Source organism: Salmo salar, chromosome ssa04 (assembly GCF_905237065.1).
Source record: "Salmo salar chromosome ssa04, Ssal_v3.1, whole genome shotgun sequence".
In the NCBI taxonomy this organism is placed as follows: Eukaryota; Metazoa; Chordata; class Actinopteri; order Salmoniformes; family Salmonidae; genus Salmo; species Salmo salar.
In genome coordinates, this window is record NC_059445.1 from 52,786,500 (window position 1) to 52,805,829 (window position 19,330).

General features: G+C 42.5%; 1 protein-coding gene across 3 annotated transcripts; it reads right to left on the reverse strand.

Moving 5' to 3' along the window:
* Nucleotides 1-3,269: 3,269 nt before the first annotated feature.
* Nucleotides 3,270-17,719, reverse strand: LOC106603577 (very-long-chain 3-oxoacyl-CoA reductase). Of its 3 annotated transcripts, none has more exons than XM_014197438.2 (11): nucleotides 17,581-17,719; nucleotides 15,521-15,567; nucleotides 15,319-15,394; nucleotides 15,090-15,200; nucleotides 10,591-10,658; nucleotides 8,465-8,509; nucleotides 7,964-7,998; nucleotides 7,787-7,868; nucleotides 4,267-4,332; nucleotides 4,007-4,156; nucleotides 3,270-3,857 (listed from the first exon to the last, which is right to left on the reverse strand). In XM_014197438.2, exons 1-11 carry the CDS (start codon nucleotides 17,633-17,635, stop codon nucleotides 3,720-3,722), a joined length of 873 nt encoding a protein of 290 aa, XP_014052913.1. In that variant the 5' UTR covers nucleotides 17,636-17,719; the 3' UTR covers nucleotides 3,270-3,719. The 3 variants fall into 3 exon arrangements, with proteins under 3 accessions (XP_014052913.1, XP_045573050.1, XP_014052911.1); XM_045717094.1 differs by having other exon boundaries at nucleotides 4,007-4,090; nucleotides 17,323-17,608; XM_014197436.2 differs by having other exon boundaries at nucleotides 17,323-17,608.
* Between the last annotated feature and the right edge of the window lie 1,611 nt (nucleotides 17,720-19,330).

The following is a 19,330-nucleotide window of genomic DNA, read 5'->3' on the forward strand; positions in this document are numbered from 1 at the left end:
TATAATATTGCATGAAGGAGATTCATTGCAACATGAGAAGACTGGAGTGCTGCATGAGCACATTGTCTGCCTGTCTGCTTGGGCTGCATCACTTTTTCCAAACTGATTTTGATAGACAATCAAAGAGATAAGGCTGTGGTCAGGGATAAGGGTTGGTGGTAGGCCTATGCTTAGCTTAAAATACAATATCTGATGTGTTATGGGATGCCTAGCCCCGTTGTAATTCAAACCCTGCACTGGTTTACAATATTACATAAAAGTGACTTTGCACAGTTGTCCTTTTATAACAATCACCCTGTTGAATTAGACTATTTAAACTTCCTCCATGGTTTCATCTTGAATTGTCCTCAACATTAGACTGTTCTGGATGCTGATACTGCTCCTATGCCTCCAGCTTTTCCACACATGCTTTCTGTTTTCAGAGGGAGGGGACAACAGTCAGCAATCACATTTGTGGTCCAGACTTTGTGGGTCACTGGCTGCTGATAAGGGGCAGAGCTGCTTACTGTCCCAGCCTGTGTTATGACCACCTTTTCTACACCAGCTGTCATGGCCTGGAGAGGGGGGTGGAGTGAGGGTCATGACTGGGAAATGTATGAATGGAGGCTGTGTGTGTGTGGCTGTGTGTGTGTGTATGTTTGTGTGCCTTCCCAATAATGTGTGAGGGATTGAGAGGGAGGGAGATGTTCTGTGAATGAATACAGTGTTCAAAGATGTGTGAGGGTGTCAGATTAAGCAATGTGCAGTGTCAGAGGACATACAGTATTGTATGTAGACCAGATGAAAGGGAGGTTCATTAACCTTCTACCCTCCTTATGGATTGGCTAATTATCACAGGACACTCCCCCTAACGTCCAGCCTTCGTTGGCTGGTGATCACACAAATAAAGTTAAACACAAACAAGAAATAGACCACACTGTCCACGATGATAACTGTGATTATACTTTATACATTATACTTTACGACCCTGCCTTCTGTGAGTCAAAAGGGTCTGGAGGGGGTGATTTTGGGGTGGATCTGCCCTCTCTGCAAGCCCACTTCCCCCTGGTCCGCCATGTGGAGAGCCCATGCTGGCTCACGCCAGAGGAGTATGTGGGAATCATCTCGGATGCCATCAAGATGAGTAAGAACGTGTGTCTGGGCCGCTATTTCTTCCAGCTGCAGGGAGAGGGCATGGGGACCAAGACGGACGGGGCCGCGAGGATCATCGACGTGTGGCCCCTCAACCTGCTTCAGCCGAGCAGCATGTCTGCAGCCTCCATGGACGTGTGCAGTCTCTTCCTGTTGCAGATGGCGTGTGTTCTCAACATGGAATGCTGATGGCGCCATGCCAGAATGAGAATATTCCTGTGTGTGGAGGCAGAGTCCAGCGACCAGGGTTGGGTGGTTAAAGAGGAGACCTACCGGGAGCTGTTGAGGAAGCTGAGGATCAGGGCCTCCATCAAGATAGTGCCCTGGGACTCTGTGGTGCAGCTCTACGGACAGAAACAGACACAGGACCCAGAGCTGGAGGGCCTGACGAAGCCGGCCCAGGCCCTTTCAGAGGACCTCCTGTCTGCAGTCAACAGGATGCTGATGGAGCACAGTGCTGAGGCTGCTGTCCACGTCCTGTATTTACCACGCCCCCCTGCTCACTCCAGCCAATCACAAAAATATCTCAGTCAGCTGGAAGCTGTTATTTATGGTTTAGGCCCAACCCTCTTGATTCATGGTCTCACCCCAGTCATATGCACTGAGCTTTGAGTGTTACTCTGTGTTTTTATGGGATCAAAATGTCATGTAATTAACTTAATCCTGAACATGACAGAAAGGGCAGTCTAAATGCTTACAATATGAGCTACTATACATAACATACTTTTTAGTTAGAAAATAAACACACAGGCACACTACACAATGGGACCTATAAGTATAGCTCTGTTCCCTGGGCATGTAGTTTCACATCTTGTATTGTAACTCATTGACACATCCACTCATTTCACAAATGAACACATTCAACACCTAGTCAGTCACAGTGGTACCTACCTACTTTCTGTAATATATTTATTTGTTAACTGTAATTTAATGGAGTACTTGTCTCATGCCTTTGTGTTGGTTGGGTAAAAATATAAATACATTTATGTTGTGCCTGATATAGCTGTGTACCCAGATGTAGTTTTCATAAAAAACCTCCACTATGGAATTGACCGTGTGGCCTGAGAGTGACACTGATTCAGTGTGAGTGAATGTTACATGTCAGTGGATCAAATGGTCTGTTCTGTGGCACTGGACCAAAGAAGAATCATATGATAGGTTGAATGGTGATGGCGGGGAAAGGGATTCTGAAATACAGAAAGGGCAACATATGCTAACTAGCTATGGAAACTAGAATTTTGTGTTCTTTTATTTGTTATTTGGTGCTGGTACAATCACTTTCCATTGACCCCTTTTCCCAGTGTATTCCTCTTCAGATTGTGACCCAGTTTGGGAGAGCTCACGAGTGTTTTTGGACCAAATGATCTCTTAGGATTTTGGGTCTCTCACCAATTTGTCGTGCTTGAAATGCTGCTTTTTCGGACTACTATGTGGTCCGTGATGGAACATGAATTCAAACTTCCTGAACCAGCTTTGAACTACATTAGTGTCTAATGCTTGACAATATTGTCATAATACACAAGCATTAAGCCACTGACAGGCAGACTAAATATGGATTGCTCATTTATTTTGTCTAATTTATAATGTATCACCGTTATGCCAAATGCTAAGGATCATGCCATTAATTTGTTACTTGGGAAATTATTTATATTTTTATGCTGTTTTGCTTTTCTTATGTACAGATTTTGGAAAAAGAATGTTACTGCAAGGAGTTTGGTATTTATGAAAGCTATTTACTAATTTAGAGGCATGTAGTTGGCGCTATATGAAAGCTTACACATTTCACAACTTGTGGTGGGATGTTTGTGCTTAAGCAGAAATAGTTTCCTCTTCACAGTCCTATGAAGTTACTGTATATTTCTGACTCTGCTCACAATCCATGTACTGTTCTCAGGTTGTGCCACGCAGACTGTTCTCTAGAGTCTGGACTGATCAGTGAGTGCCAGACAGGCTGCTTGTGAGTTCATCAGGACTCTTTCCAAGCAAATTACTCAATAGAAAATGTCAAAAACCAAAGTAATTACATTAAACATGCTTTTTTATAACATACTGTTTCCTCTACACATGTGTTACTCTGTAACAACTATTTGACAGTAATTTGTGAATGGGTTGGCAAAAGGCAATAAAATAAACAAAAGTTATTGTCTTTGTATTTATTTTTAAGAAAATCGAGATCACAAAAATGTGACGGTTGATACCAAAACTTGTACTATGTTAAAAGTCCAAATCAACTAGAACATGTACATGTTCAAGCGTTCAGTTATAATGTCGTAGTCTGTATCCCTAATATGTATATAGCTAGAATATGTACTACAGAAGCCTGTTTGAGAGTTGCGTCTCCCACAGATCATACTCTGCTGCACTCAGGCTATATAGTTCATGATGGATTTGGGGTCAGCTTGTTTACATCACATCAACATTATACAATCTCTTTCCTATTACCAATACCTTTCAATGGCAGTCAATGCAAAAACAGTAGCATTGATCAATTAGTTATCTACATATGAAGTAAAACATCTCATATCAATTTCCAATATGACCTCTTTAAAGCACCACAAACATTTCAGTAGCAACCTCCTTTGCACTCCTTAGTCCTCTTTGCTTGCAGAACGTTCTGTCATTTCATCCATTTTTTTCTCCATGCTCTGTGCAAATTTCTCTGTCTGCTTCACACAGTAGGATGAAAGGCGCAGCCAATCAGGGAAGAAAATGGACAGAGCAATGTGCTGTGGGATAGCAAAGAGAGACCGAGACATCTACAATCACATAAAATAGTCAAATAGTATATTCTGCATGGTTCATTTTTGGCTAAGGTAACAAAAACGTTATAGAGTAGTTTGTTTTGGATATTTGAGTGGATAAGAGGAGTTCCTACTTGAAGAGCATGAGAGACACAGCCGCTGGTGTAGCTAGAGTAACCCACTGTGTTCAGAGCTTCACGGGCAAAAGCACTGGCACTCTTCAACAACAGGTTGGGGGGCAAGTTGTGGGTCATGTTAGTGGACACCATAAAGGGAGCTACACACTAAAGGAGAGGAAATTAAGAAAGCACAAGAGATAGGAAGAAACACAAAGATGCAAGGAAGGATACTGAAACAGGAGTGCATGTGATACAAAATTCTTAAAGTATTTTACCTGAACTGTTATTCCCTGTGACTTGTACTCTGAATTCAGGGATCTGGAAAAATATGTCACAAAAATCTGCCAAGAAAAGAATGGATAACATTTATCTTCTGTAGCTGTTATAGAGCATGTCACTTACAACGCCAGGATAGTGGGTTTGATTCCCGGACCATCCGTATGTAAAATGTATGCATGGATGACTGTAAGTCGCTTTGGATAAAAACATCTGCTGAATGGCATATACAGTTGAAGTCAGAAGTTTACATACACCTTAGCCAAATACATTTAAACTCAGGTTTTCACAATTCCTGACATTTAATCCTAGTAACAATTCCCTGTCTTAGGTCAGTTAGGATCACCAGTTTATTTTAAGAATGTGAAATGTCAGAATAATAGTAGAGAGATTGGTTTATTTCAGCTTTTATTTCTTTCATCACATTCCCAGTGGGTCAGAAGTTTACATACTGTAAGGGAGTGCGTAACTGGCGGCAGGGAAGTCAGGGTCAGGAGAGCAAAACTGGGTAATCAACGGAGCAGTTTTAATCATAAAAACCACCGGTAACCAGAACAACAAACAAATGGGTACAAAACCCGTCGCGCACCAGAGACAACGTCCACATGCACTTAGAAATAAACAATTCCGCACAAAGACATGGGGGGAACAGGAGGTTAAATACACAACATGTAATGAGGGAAATTGAGACCAGGTGTGTGAGAAGACAAGACAAAACAAATGGAAAATGAAAAGTGGATCGATGATGGCTAGAAGACCGGCGACGCCGATCGCCGAGCGCCGCCCGAACAAGGAGAGGAACCGACTTCGGTGGAAGTCATGACACATACACTCAATTCATTTTTGGTAGCATTGCCTTTAAATTGTTTAACTTGGGTCAAACGTTTCAGGTAGCCTTCCACAAGCTTCCCACAATACGTTGGGTGAATTTTGGCCCATTCTTCCTGACAGAGCTGGTGTAACTGAGTCAGGTTTGTAGGGACCCTTGCTCGCACACACTTTTCAGTTCTGCCCACAAATGTTCTATAGGATGAGGTCAGGGCTTTGTGATGGCCACTCCAATACCTTGACTTTGTTGTCCTTAAGCCATTTTGCCACAACTTTGGAAGTATGCTTGGGGTCATTGTCCATTTGGAAGACCCATTTGCGACCAAGCTTCAACTTCCTGACTGATGTCTTGCGATGTTGCTTCAATATATCCACATAATTTTCCTCCTCATGATGCCATCTATTTTGTGAAGTGCACCAGTCCCTCCAGCAGCAAAGCACCCCCACAACATGATGTTGCTACCCCCGTGCTTCACGGTTGGGATGGTGTTCTTCGGCTTGCAAGCCTCCCCCTTTTTCCTCCAAACATAACCATGGTCATTATGGCTAAACAGTTCTATTTTTGTTTCATCAGACCAGAGGACATTTCTCCAAAAGCTACGATCTTTGTCCCCATGTGCAGTCGCAAACCGTAGTCTGGCTTTTTTATGGCGGTTTTGGAGCAGTGGCTTCTTCCTTGATGAGCGGCCTTTCAGGTTATGTCGATATAGGACTCATTTTACTGTGGATAAAGATAATTTTGTACCCGTTTCCTCCAGCATCTTCACAAGGTCCTTTGCTGTTGTTCTGGGATTGATTTGCACTTTTCGCACCAAAGTACGTTAATCTCGAGGAGACAGAACGCGTCTCCTTCCTGAGCGGTATGACGGCTGCGTGGTCCCATGGTGTTTATAGTTGCGTACTATTGTTTGTACAGATGAGCATGGTACCTTCAGGTGTTTGGACATTGCTCCCAAGGATGAACCAGACTTGTGGAGGTCTACCATTTTTTTCTGACGTCTTGGCTGATTTCTTTTGATTTTCCCATGATGTCAAGCAAAGAGGTACCGAGTTTGAAGGTAGGCCTTGAAATACATCCACAGGTACACCTCCAATTGACTCAAATGATGTCAATTAGCCTACCAGAAGCTTCTAAAGCCATGACATCATTTTGTGGAATTTTCCAAGCTGTTTAAAGGCACAGTCAACTTAGTGTATGTAAACTTCTGACCCACTGGAATTGTGATACAGTGAATTATAAGTGAAATAATTAATAAATAATGTAATGAAACAGCAGGGAGCAGGTCTCGAACCCCTCGACCTTCTAGCCCGAGGTCCGGCGCGCTATCGACTGTGCCGCCAAAGCATGCTCGTGCGGCAGAGTCGATTTCCGCGCTTATAAACCCAGGGTCGTTACACTAACAATTAATAATTAATAACTAACAAGAAAGTTGTGGAGTGGTTGAAAAACGAGTTTTAATGACTCCAACCTAAGTGTATGTAAACTTCCGACATCAACTGTATATACACTGTACAAAAATATAATCGTAACATGTAAAGTGTTGGTCCCATAGTTCATGAGCTGAAATAAAAGATCACAGACATTTTCCATATGCACAAAATGCTTATTTCTCTCAAATTTTGTGCACAAATTAGTTTAACATCCCTGTTAGTGAGCATTTCTCATTTGCCAAGACAATCCATCCACCTGACAGGTGTGGCATATCAAGAAGCTAATTAAACAGCATGATCATTACACCGGTGCACCTTGTGCCTGGGCCAATAAAAGGCCACTCTAAAATGTGCAGTTTTGTCACACAACACAATGCCACAGATGTCTCAAGTTTTGAGGCAGTGTGTAATTGGCATGCTGACTGCAGAAACGTCCACCAGAGGTGTTGCCAGAGAATTTAATGTTAATTTCTTTGAGAGAAATTACGAATTCACCTGATTTGTTTGATTTTAATAGTTGACAATATATACTTAACAATAGTAAGACATTTCTGTCTTACTAATGCTGTGTTTTTATGGTCTCCACTCTAGCTTCCTGCAGCTAGTCTGGTTGTCGAGGACATGGGTTTTTACTAGAGATAGCTTGAGCTGACAATTGATTGAAGTCTTGGTGATGAAAACTAAACAGCCACAATCCATTCTATGATTAGTTGTGCATGTGAGACATATGTCTCTGGGCTGACAGCCTGCATTCCATAGATAAGATGTGGTGTGTGTGACTCGAGATACAGATAACCTGGAGGAGTAGAACAAACATCAGGTGCAGATAACCAGATGAACCCAAGATAGCTTATGGTGCCCCTAATCTGCATGGGAGGTATGGAACCAGCATTCTTATTGTCAGCTATAACCAGCATTCTTAGTGTCAGCTATATAAGAAACAGCATTTTTTGTAAACATTAGACTCTCGGTCCAACGCTCAAGGGTGTTGGGTTGACCAGCATGGGCGGTTCTGGGGGGGGGGGCAGTGCCCCTGTGACAACAATTTTGGACCCCCTTGTGTCCCCCCTAAATGTGGAGTATGAAATAATTTTTACATAACAAATTTTTGCTATCGTTCTTTTTTTACATCCGTTATTATACAGTGGAACAACTGAACACTAATGATTATGAACATGGTCTTTTGCCTGCTAATGCCTGCAATGTAGTGAAAAAAACGATATGACAACAATAATGTCTAATGTAACTGGCCCCTCTAACCTTGGTGGCGGAGTAGAGAGACAGCATGGGTTGTGGTTGAGCACCTGCCTCAGAAGACATGTTGATGATCAGACCGTTCCCTCTGGGAAAGACAGGACAGGTAAATAAAGGGACAATTTCATAGATTGAAATCATTAAGATTCACGTTTCATTAATATCACCATGATGCATATGTACCTTGCAACCATGCGTGGGAGAACCAGTCTGGTCATCTGAGGAATGATAACACCATCAGTACCATCACCAACATCTCCATAATCACCAGAATCCTCTTTCACCCCCATCACCATCATCATCCGCATAATGATCATCATGTTCAACAACAGCAACATCTCCTAAACGTTACCATTACATTTTTCACAGAATGACCAAATATTACATTTACATTTTAGTCATTTAGCAGACGCTCTTATCCAGAGTGACTTACAGTAGTGAACGCATACATTTCATTTCATGCATATTTTTTTTTGTACTGGCCCCCCGTGGGAATCGAACCCACAACCCTGGCATTGCTCACACCATGCAGGCGTTGCAAACACCATGCCCTACCAACTGAGCCACAGGGAAGGCCGTGACTTTGTATGAGCCATACACTAGTTTAGAAACATAAACTAAGACATGGTCCATGCATAGAACTTCACAGAGGGAGTCTATATAAGTCCTGACAGATCATCTCACCTGGGTGACAGAGAGGATGTTACAGTTGATCACCTGGGTGGTTCTCTGTGTTAGGGAGGAATGAAAACACAAATTAACTCAACTATTAACTGAAGCTTTAAATTCAACCATAGTACATTATTACCTTATTACCCAAAACATGATACAGTTGAAGTCGGAAGTTTACATACACCTTAGCCAAAAACATTTAAACTCAGTTTTTCACAATTCCTGACATTTAATCCTAGTAAGAATTCACTGTTTTAGGTCAGTTAGGATCACCACTTTATTTTAAGAATATGAAATGCCAGAATAATAGTAAAGAGAATGATTTATTTCAGCTTTTATTTCTTTCATCACATTCCCAGTGGGTCAGAAATGTACATACACTCAATTAGTATTTGGGAGCATTGCCTTTAAATTGTTTAACTTGGGTCAAACGTTTCAGGTAGCCTTCCACAAGCTTCCCACAATAAGTTGGGTGAATTTTAGCCAATTCTTCCTGACAGAGCTGGTGTAACTGAGTCGGGTTAGTAGGCATCCTTGCTCGCACACACTTTTCAGTTCTGCCCACAAATTGTCTATAGGATTGAGGTCAGGGCTTTGTAATGGCCACTCCAATGCCTTGATTTTGTTGTCCTTAAGCCATTTTGCCACAACTTTGGAAGTATGCTTGGGGTCATTGTCCATTTGGAAGACCCATTTGCGACCAAGCTTCAACTTCCTGACTGATGTCTTGAGATGTTGCTTCAATATATCCACATAATTTTCCTCCTCATGATGCCATCTATTTTGTGAAGTGCACCAGTCCCTCCTGCAGCAAAGCACCCCCACAACATGATGCTGCCACCCCCGTGCTTCACGGTTGGGATGGTGTTCTTCGGCTGGCAAGCCTCCCCATTTTTCCTCCAAACATAACAATGGTCATTATGGCCAAACAGTTCTATTTTTGTTTAATCTGACAAGAGGACACTTTTTTATGGCGGTTTTGGAGCAGTGGCTTCTTCCTTGCTGAGCGGCCTTTCAGGTTATGTCGATATAGGACTCGTTTTATTGTGGATATAGATACTTTTGTACCTGTTTCCTCCAGCATCTTCACAAGGTCCTTTGCTGTTGTTCTGGGATTGATTTGCACTTTTCGCACCAAAGTATGTTAATCTCTAGGAGACAGAACGCGTCTCCTTCCTGAGCAGTATTGTCACGACTTCCGCCGAAGTTGGTGCCTCTCCTTGTTCGGGCGGCGTTCGGCGGTCGACGTCACCGGCTTTCTAGCCGCCACCAATCTATGTTTCATTGTCCATTTGTTTTGTCTTGATTGTACACACCTGGTTTCAATTACATTATTATTTATTCCCTATTTAACCCTCTGGTTCCCACATGGTTTTGTGATTGTTTGTTCGTTGTTAAGTGTTCGCTATTTCTGTGAGCAGGAGTATTTAACCTGCGTGGAATTATTTTGTGGTTTATTTGAGTAAAGTACGTTTTTTTACTCAGTTCTGTGTCCTGCGCCTGACTCCGTCCTACCCGCTGCACACTGACACTTGACGGGTATGACGGCTGCGTGGTCCCGTGGTGTTTATATTTCCGTACTATTCTTTGTACAGATGAACGTGGTACCTTCAGGCGTTTGGAAATTGCTCCCAAGGATGAATCACACTTGTGGAGGTCTACAATTTGTTTCTGAGGTCTTGGCTGATTTCTTTTGATTTTCCCATGATGTCAAGCAAAGAGGCACTGAGTTTGAAGGTAGGCCTTGAAATACATCCACAGGTACACTTCCAATTGACTCAAATTATGTCAATTAGCCTATCAGAAGCTTCTAAAGCTATGACATCGTTTTCTGTAATTTTCCAAGCTGTTTAAAAGCACAGTCAACTTAGTGTATGTAAACTTCTGACCCACTGGAATTGTGATACAGTGAATTATAAGTGAAATAATCTGTCTGTAAACAATTGTTGGAAAATTGACTTGTCATGCACAAAGTAGATGTCCTAACCGACTTGCCAAAACTATAGTTTGTTAACAAGAAATTTGTGGAGTGGTTGAAAAACGAGTTTTAATTGACTCCAACACAAGTGTATGTAAACTTCCGAATTCAACTGTATACATAGACCATTTATGTGAGTGGAGGTGTGTGTGAATCCTACCTGCTCAGGGTTGGGAATGTCCAGGAAATGTACCAACTTGTCAGAATAGTTCATACCTACATTGTTAACTGTAAATGAGGAGTGTCAGAATATATTTCTATGTAATTGATTATTAAATTTCACTACTAATATCCATTGAAAGAGAGAAAAGCTACAGTGCCTTGAGAAGGTATTCACACCCCTTGACTTTTCCCACATGTTGTTGTGTTACAGCCTGAATTTAAAATTGATTAAATTGAGATGTGTTGTCACTGGCCTACACATAATACCCCATAATGTCAAAGTGGAATCATGTTTTTAGAAATGTTTACAAATTCATTAAAAATGGAAATCTGAAATGTCTCAAGTCAATAAGTATTCAACCTCTTTGTTATGGCAAGCCTAAATAAGTTCAGGAGTAAATATGTGCTTAACAAGTCATAATAAGTTGCACGGACTCACTCTGTGTGAAATAGTAGTGTTTAACATGATTTTTGAATAACTACCTCATCTCTGTACCCCACAAATACAATTATCTGTCACGACTTCCTGCCGAAGTTGGTTCCTCTCCTTGTTCGGGCGGCGGTCGACGTCACCGGTCTTCTAGCCATCGCCGATCCACCTTTCATTTTCCATTTGTTTTGTCTTCCCGCACACCTGGTTTACATTCCCTTATTACTTGACGTGCATATAACCCTCTGTTCCCCCCATGTCTATGTGTGGAATTGTTTGTCGTAAAGTATGTGTGCACTTCAGACTGGTTTGCCACAGGTTAGTTTCAACCTGTATTTTGTTGTTCTGGGTGCAGTTTGTGTTGCATTATTAAACTGCTCCGGTTATTACCCAGTTCTGCTCTCCTGCGCCTGACTTCCCTGCAGCCAGTTACGCACCTCTTACATTATCTCTAAGGTCCCGCAGTTGAGCAGTGAATTTAAAACAGATTCAACCACAAAGACCAGGGAGGTTTTCATAATGACTCGCAAAGAAGGGCACCTATTGGTAGATCGGTGAAAATTTTTAAAAAAAGCAGACATTGAATATCCCTGAGAGGATGGTGAAGTTATTAATTACACTTTGGATGGTGCATCAATACACCCAGTCACTACAAAGATACAGGCGCTCTTCCTAACTCCGTTGCTGGAGACAAAGGAAACAACTCAGAGATTTCACTATGAGGCCAATGGTGACTTTAAAACAAGTTAGAGTATAAGGAGCTGTGATAGGAGAACTGAGGATGGATCAACAACATTGTGCTTTTTCCACAATAATAACCTAAATGAGAGTGAATAGAAGGAAGCCTGTACAGAATAAAAATATTACAAAGCATGCATCCTGTTTGCAATAAGGCAATAAAGTAAAACTGCAAAACATGTGGCAAAGAAATTAACTTTTTGTCCTGAATACAAAGTGTTGTATGGGGTAAATCCAACATAACACATCACTCAGTAGCACTATTCATATAGTCAAGCATCATGGTGGCTGCATCATGTTATGGGTATGCTTATCATTGGCAAAGACTAGGGATTTTTTTTTTAATGGAACAAATAAAAATGAATAGAGCTAAGCACAGGCAAAATCCTAGAGGAAAACCTGGTTCAGTCTGCTTTCCAACAGACACTGTGTCACAGCTGTCTGAAAGGAGTAGCGGACCAAAGTGCAGCGTGAGTGTAGTTCCACATTTTATTTACTCTGTGAAACCCATGCAATACATCAAAATAACTGAATAGACAAAAACAACAAACCGTGACGCAGAGGAGAACAAACACTACTCAAAAATAATCACCCACAAAACCCAGGAAGAAAAACCCCTACTTAAATATGATCTCCAATTAGAGACAACGAGGACCAGCTGCCTCCAATTGGAGATCATCCCAAACAAGTCAACATAGAAAAACTAGAACCTAAGAACATAGAAATAGAAAAACACAAAACACCCCCTGTCACGCCCTGACCTACTCTACCATAGAAAATAATATCTTACTATGGTCAGGACGTGACAGTAACCACCCCCCCCCAAAGGTGCAGACTCCGAATGCAACTTAAACAACACACAAAAAAACTAAAGGGAGGGTAGGGAGGGTGACAATTGTCTATGGCGGCTCTGGTGCAGTACACAGAACCTTACTATCCAGCGGATCCTCCAGCAAAGGAGGCGGCTCCGGTTCGGGGCGTAACCCCCGCTCCGCCCGCAGATCCCTCTGCTTCTGTACCACCGGACCGTGGATCGTCGTTGGAGGCTCCGGGCTGCCGCCGGAGGCTCCGGGCCGCGGGCCGCCTCAGGAGGCTCCGGGCCGCGGGCCGCCTCAGGAGGCTCCGGGCCGGGGACCGTCGCTGGAGGCTCCGGACCGGGGACCGTCGCTGGAGGCTCTGGACCGGGGACCGTCGCTGGAGGCTCTGGACCGGGGACCGTCGCTGGAGGATCTGGACCGGGGACCGTTGCTGGAGGCTCTGGACCGGGGACCGTCGCTGCAGGCTCCGTGCCATGGATCATCGCTGGAGGCTTTGTGCCATGGATCATCACTGGATGCTCCGGGACATGGATCATGTCTACAGGCTCCGGGCCATGGATCATCCCTACAGGCTTCTTGCCATGGATCATCCCTACAGGCTTCTTGCCATGGATTATCCCTACAGACTCTGGGCCATGGATTATCTCTGGAGGCTTCATGCCATGGATCATCCCTACAGGCTCCGGGCCATGGATCATCACTGGAGGCTTCGTGCCATGGATCATCACTGGAGGCTTTGGACCATGGATCATCACTGGAGGCTTCTTTCGTGGAGCTGGAATAGGTCTCACCGGACTAGAGAACGTCGCTGAGAGTTCTGGACTAGGGAACATCGCTGGAGGCCAGGTGCGCGGAGCAGGCACAGGGTATACTGGGCCGTGGAGGCGCACTGGAGGTCTGGAGCTTATGGCTGGCACAACACGTCCTGGCTGGATAACCTCCGTAGCCCGGCAAGGGCGGAGCGCTGGCACAGGACGAACTGGGCTGTGCAGGCGCACTGGCGACACAGTGCGCAGCACTGGCGCAGGATATACTGGACCGTGGAGGCGCACTGGAGGTCTGGAGCGTATGGCTTGCACAACCCGTCTTTGCTGGATGCTCAACCCAGCTCGGCAACTGCAGGGTGCGGGCACAGATCGCACCGGCCTGTTAGTGCGTACTGGCGACACAGTGCGCATCACCGCATAACACGGTGCTTGCCTTGTCACTCGCTCCCCACGGTAAGCACGGGGAGTTGGCTCAGGTCTCCACCCTGACTTCGCTAATCTCCCCGTGTGCCCCCCCCCCAAAAAAAATGTTGGGCTTCCTTTGTTGCCGTGCTTGTTCCTCATAGTATCGTCGTTCCGCTTTCGCTGTCTCTATCTCCTCTTGCGGATGGCAATACTCCCCAGGCCTTGTCCAGGGTCCTGCCCCATCCAGGATTTCCTCCCAGGTCCAGTCCTCCTGACCACGCTGCTTGGTCCTTTGGTGGTGGGTGATTCTGTCACGGCTATCGTAGAGAGGGGACCAAAGTGCAGCGTGTGTGTAGTTCCACATTTTATTTACACTGTGAAACTCATGCAATACATCAAAATAACTGAATAGACAAAAACAACAAACCGTGACGCAGAGGAGAACAAACACTACTCAAAAATAATCACCCACAAAACCCAGAAAGAAAAACCCCTACCTAAATATGATCTCCAATTAGAGACAACGAGGACCAGCTGCCTCCAATTGGAGATCCCAAACAAGCCAACATAGAAATACAAAAACTAGAACCTAAGAACATAGAAATAGAAAACATAGCAAAACACAAAACACCCCCTATCACGCCCTGACCTTCTCTACCATAGAAAATAACATCTTACTATGGTCAGGACGTGACACACTGGGAGACAAATTCACCTTTCAGCAGGACAATAACCTCAAACACAAGGCCAAATATACACTGGAGTTGTTTACCAAGACGACATTGAATATTCCTGAGATACCTAGTTACGGTTTTGACTTAAATCAGCTTGAAAATCTATGGCAGGACTTGAAAATGGCTGTCTAGCAATAATCAACAATCAACTTAACAGAGCTTGAAGAATTTAAAAAAGAATAATGTGCAAATATTTTACAATCCAGGTGTGCAAAGCTCTTAGAGACTTTACCCAGAAAAACGAACTGTTATAATCGCTGCCAATGGTGATTCTAACATGTATTGACTCAGGGGTGTGAATACTTATGTAAATGAGATATTTCTGTATTTTATTTTTAATACATTTGCAAACATTTCTAAAAACATGTTTTCACTTTGTCATAATGGGGTATTGTGTTTTTTCAAATCAATTTTGAATTCCGGCTGTAACAACAAAATGTGGGGGTATAAATACTTTCTGAAGGCACTGTATGTTGACGGTAATAAGAGCACATTCTACATTTAATTGCAGACTAGCTTTAGTTCCTTTCTCATTTCCTGATTGTCATCCCCTTTATGACTCCTTGTTCTCTTCCTCCTATATATCATTGTCATAGGTTCCCTACCAAGGATGCCTATGTCCAGGTCCCGTAGTGCCTCAGCTATAGCAGGGTAGATGTCATGGCCCTCTGTGAAGTCTGTCTGGATGATCTGGGTCTGGCGTCCATGTTGGCTCTCTGGAACAAACATATTGATGTACAATTTCATTTAAAGGGACAATTACATTTGCATATTGATCTTTTGTACCTCAACTCTTCATTTAGTTCTGTTTTTCCATCTCAGCCCTTCACTCACCAATCTCCTTGGCAACAATGTGGAGTTTATCTTTTGACCGGCTGACCAGTACAATGTCCAGACCTCTTTTGGCCAACTGTAGTGTCCAGGAAGAAAGGCAACTGTTACGTGAGTAAACACTCATTTTACAAAGCACTTGAATTAGATGCTTATGCATGCTTCAATCTTGTCTGTACACAGGCGAGAATCAGTAAAGACTCACCTCATTTGCGTAAGCTTTGCCAATCCCTGAGGTAGCCCCTGTGACAACTGTAGAAAGGAGATCATGGTCAGAATTAGTTAGTCCGCAGACTTCCATAATTACATATTACTACTATTGTTGTGTCTCCTCATCCTCTGCAGTGAGAGGTCTCAGAGAGGTCAGGTCGGACACTGGATGTGACTGCAGGATGAAGGAACATTTAAGGATCTCTCTCTCTTCCTTTCTTTCACAATGCTGGCAGGAATGCTGCTATCCTGGTCTGCTCGGTGGAAGCATACTATCGTTTGTCATCAGATACTTGTAAAATTGTTTTGTAGTGGCCATTGTCAAGCACTGGCAACAACTTTTCTCCAACTGCTGCCAAAAGCGTAAAAAGATGTGCTACAATAACAAACAGGAAAGTTAAGTTTCCAAATGAGACTGAAGTGGACCACTGCCCACACAAATCCTGTTCCACCTAACAGCAGATATCATCTTGGGTACAGGGCAAAATAGTGAGCTGTAAAGTGGAATGTGACCTGCCTCTCAGTCTTCCATTGAGCAGGGCTAGGGTAAGGTGCAAACATGATACACTCAGGGTGGGTTGCACCAACATAGTTTAAATTAATCTAGGTTTTGTTTTTTGTATTATTTATTATTGTCATTACTTAACGTTATTGACCCATTTATTATTTGTCCGCTAGCCACCTGATCATTGCGCGTCAAAGTTCAAATTTCTCCGCTTATGAAAAAAAACTATTGTCGGAGCTGATGGAGGAATTTATTAACATACTGAAGGATATAAAGACAGACAACACGATTGTCAAAAAGAAGGAAGACGCCTGGGCCATTTTATGCGACAAATGTAATGATCGACACGGATTACAGAGAAGAGGGACCCAAATTGGATGAAAGCGTGCTGGAAAACAATTAAAGGCGAAAGCCAAAAAGGATTCGGCAGAGGAGAGGCGGGGGCTATTTCAGTCCGGAGGGGGGCATCGGTCCAATGGAATTGAAGCTCTCCCAGAAGATATGCGAGATGATTCCTCAGCAGTTTGCCCCTCTCCATAACCCCTATGATGACGACGGACAACTTGACCCACCAATATTTAGTAAGCATAAATAACTGTTAAATATCAATGCCTATAATGCACGTTAAAACTAACGTTAATGCTACTTCACTACAATGTTAACGTTATCAGTCCCGTCACAGCATGTTGCATAACATCATCATTCGTACCAAGGCTGGGCATATCATAAACCCCAATTCAATTGTTGTACAAAATGGGCACGTAAATAGCCTACTAATAATTAGTTAATTATTAGAAATCTCACCAGGTCTCTAATTATTCTCTGAGGAACTCGTTTTGGTCTCTCCAAAGTAGATATGCTGTCATTTTATCAGTTAAACCACCTCAAGTAGAAGTTTAGAATTAATCTCACATCTCAGTTTATATATAGATTTTTAATTCATTGAGCAACAGACTTACAATTAATCTAGGTTTAAAGTGAAAATTAAACTTAGATTAGAGGAAGGATGTAATTTAACTAGGATTCATTTAAAACTAGGTTTAACATTTGGTGCAACAATATTAATAGATACACCTTGATTTAACCCAGTTTAAGAGTTAATCCATGTTGGTGCAACCCACCCTCAGTCTACTGTAGTTTTATAAATTTTTTATCTTGTAGAGAACATCTAAAGAATCATGTAACATAGCCATCACTATGACTAAAAAGAGAATGCATTTATTTTCATAAATTAACAAATATCAGTCTACTGTAAAAATAGCTTCCTTTACATAGCATGTAGCCTGCCTTACCTGCCCATTGTCCATATGCCTTTAAATCAGTTTGCCAAACTTTTGACAGCACATACACTCTGAATCCACACCAGCAAATCCAGGACCATTTTAGCATGTAATACAGCACTGTGAAGCCACCTATGAACACCAGTCCCCTCGCAAGCATCGAGTCTGATACAGTATCCATGTCTGGGCAAATTTCACTCACACTTCAGCAGACAGTTCTTCAAAAAGATGAACTTTGGCTGGTTTTATAGTAGAAATGAACATGCTTACTTAGACATACAACGTGCAACGCTCCGCCCAAGAATCTTGATCTAAATCGGCACATTGGTCAGGAATATTTCCTGGTGCGTCATCTCAGCAAATCAGGCAAAAGCAGTATGACGCTTTCCCGCACCGTATTCAGCGTCCCCACAAGAGCAATACCAAAGAGGAAAATGCGAAGCGAGAGGTTTTACTCTGGCCCAAAAATGACCAATAAGTTTCTATGGGCTTATTTTGGATCTGATCTTGTCGCCTGCCTTCCCGCCTTTGGGACAACGACTCCCATTGTTAGGGCGGAGACATGGTCATATTGTCATTATATATAGAGCTCTGCATATACAAATACTACAGTTTATAGCTTCTTGTCCAATATTCCCGCCTCCTTCTACGCCACTTGAACCGTATAGAGAGTAATGATAATGGCGTTTTGTAAAGCCAATGGGAAAATCAGTGGTGGAAAAATTACGCAATTACCATACTTGAGGTAAAGTAAAGATACTTTAATAGAAAGTGAGTGAGGTAAGAATGAAGGTCACCCAGTAAAATATTACTTGAGTCTAAAAGTCTAAAAACACCTGGTTTTAAATATGTTAAATGTTAACTGACTGATATTATCTCATAGAGCAAAACATATGATGTTTATTCCAAAACCCTTTTCTTTCCCCATATGAATGGCTGAATGAACCAGAGGTAACTTCATATCTGTTTTTTTAGGACTACAAGCTGGTGAGCTCTATTGGTATGACATCAATTACAATGTCATGTTCAAAGTTCACAATTTTAGGTGAGAGCAGAACTACTTTGAAATACATTTGACATTTTTACATTTTAGTAATTTAGCAAGTTAGACTTACAGTAATGAACGCATACATTTCATTTCAAGCATTTTTTTTTTTGTACTGGCCCCCCGTGGGAATCGAACCCACAACCCTGGCGTTGCACACGCCATGCTCTACCAACTGAGCCATAGGGAGTTATACACGGTCAAATAGTTTTGACCGTGTTTAAAACTTGGGAACATAAAACATGGTCTCTTTCACATTGTCTACACATGTGGCATTGCAGTCTTATCAATACACTGAAACAAGCAATCAGTTATCTGTAAGTTGCGTGGCTCCATTGTAGAGGCTGTGCTTGTTATGTACTTTGTATCACTTGCTTGTCCTATGCAGATAAATGACCAAATGCTATACTGGCAGATTAACTCATTGTGTGCGGTGATGTTTAAAAACAATATGTTTATGTTATGCTTATAGATAAGCTAAAAATGTGCATGAGTAAGTGTTCATTATCATAATTGAGAGTGTGACGTCTCTCCTCTGCTGCTCAGTAATGTACATTCATCCCTGTGATAGCTTTAGGGTTTGTTCACTGTACAAACTGTATGCTTCCCCTCCATGCAATCTCCATAGTTTTATAATAACCTCCATAGTCCTTGGTTTATGATAAGGTAATACACTTGTAGGCCTACTAATATCATTGAGATGTTTCATATTCTTAAAACATGGATACCCTCTGCCCCCTGCAAAAGGTTGACATGAAAAATGTGTTAAGCACTATATTTGAAAAAAAGAAGGTTTGCACTCGGGTAAAGGTTAATGAAGAATAATTAACAGGGAAAGGCTATTCTTCAAGTTTTGGCAATGCTACTACTGGAGCCTATAGGTGCATGTTAGTGGAGCAGTTCATGTTGAGAGAGAGAATGTGATAGAATCTGATTGTACTGCCAGTCCCTGTCCCTCAATCAATCAGATGTCAA

Bases quoted from the DNA above. Each gene is read 5' to 3' on its own strand.
- LOC106603577 (XM_014197436.2), bottom strand. From the start codon at position 17,491: ATGGATACTGTATCAGACTCGATGCTTGCGAGGGGACTGGTGTTCATA. The intron at 15,201-15,318 runs GTGAGTGAAGGG...TGTTTGTTCCAG, and splicing joins CATTGTTGCCAAGGAGATTG to AGAGCCAACATGGACGCCAG. The intron at 7,869-7,963 runs GTACATATGCAT...TGTCTTTCCCAG, and splicing joins CTCCCACGCATGGTTGCAAG to AGGGAACGGTCTGATCATCA.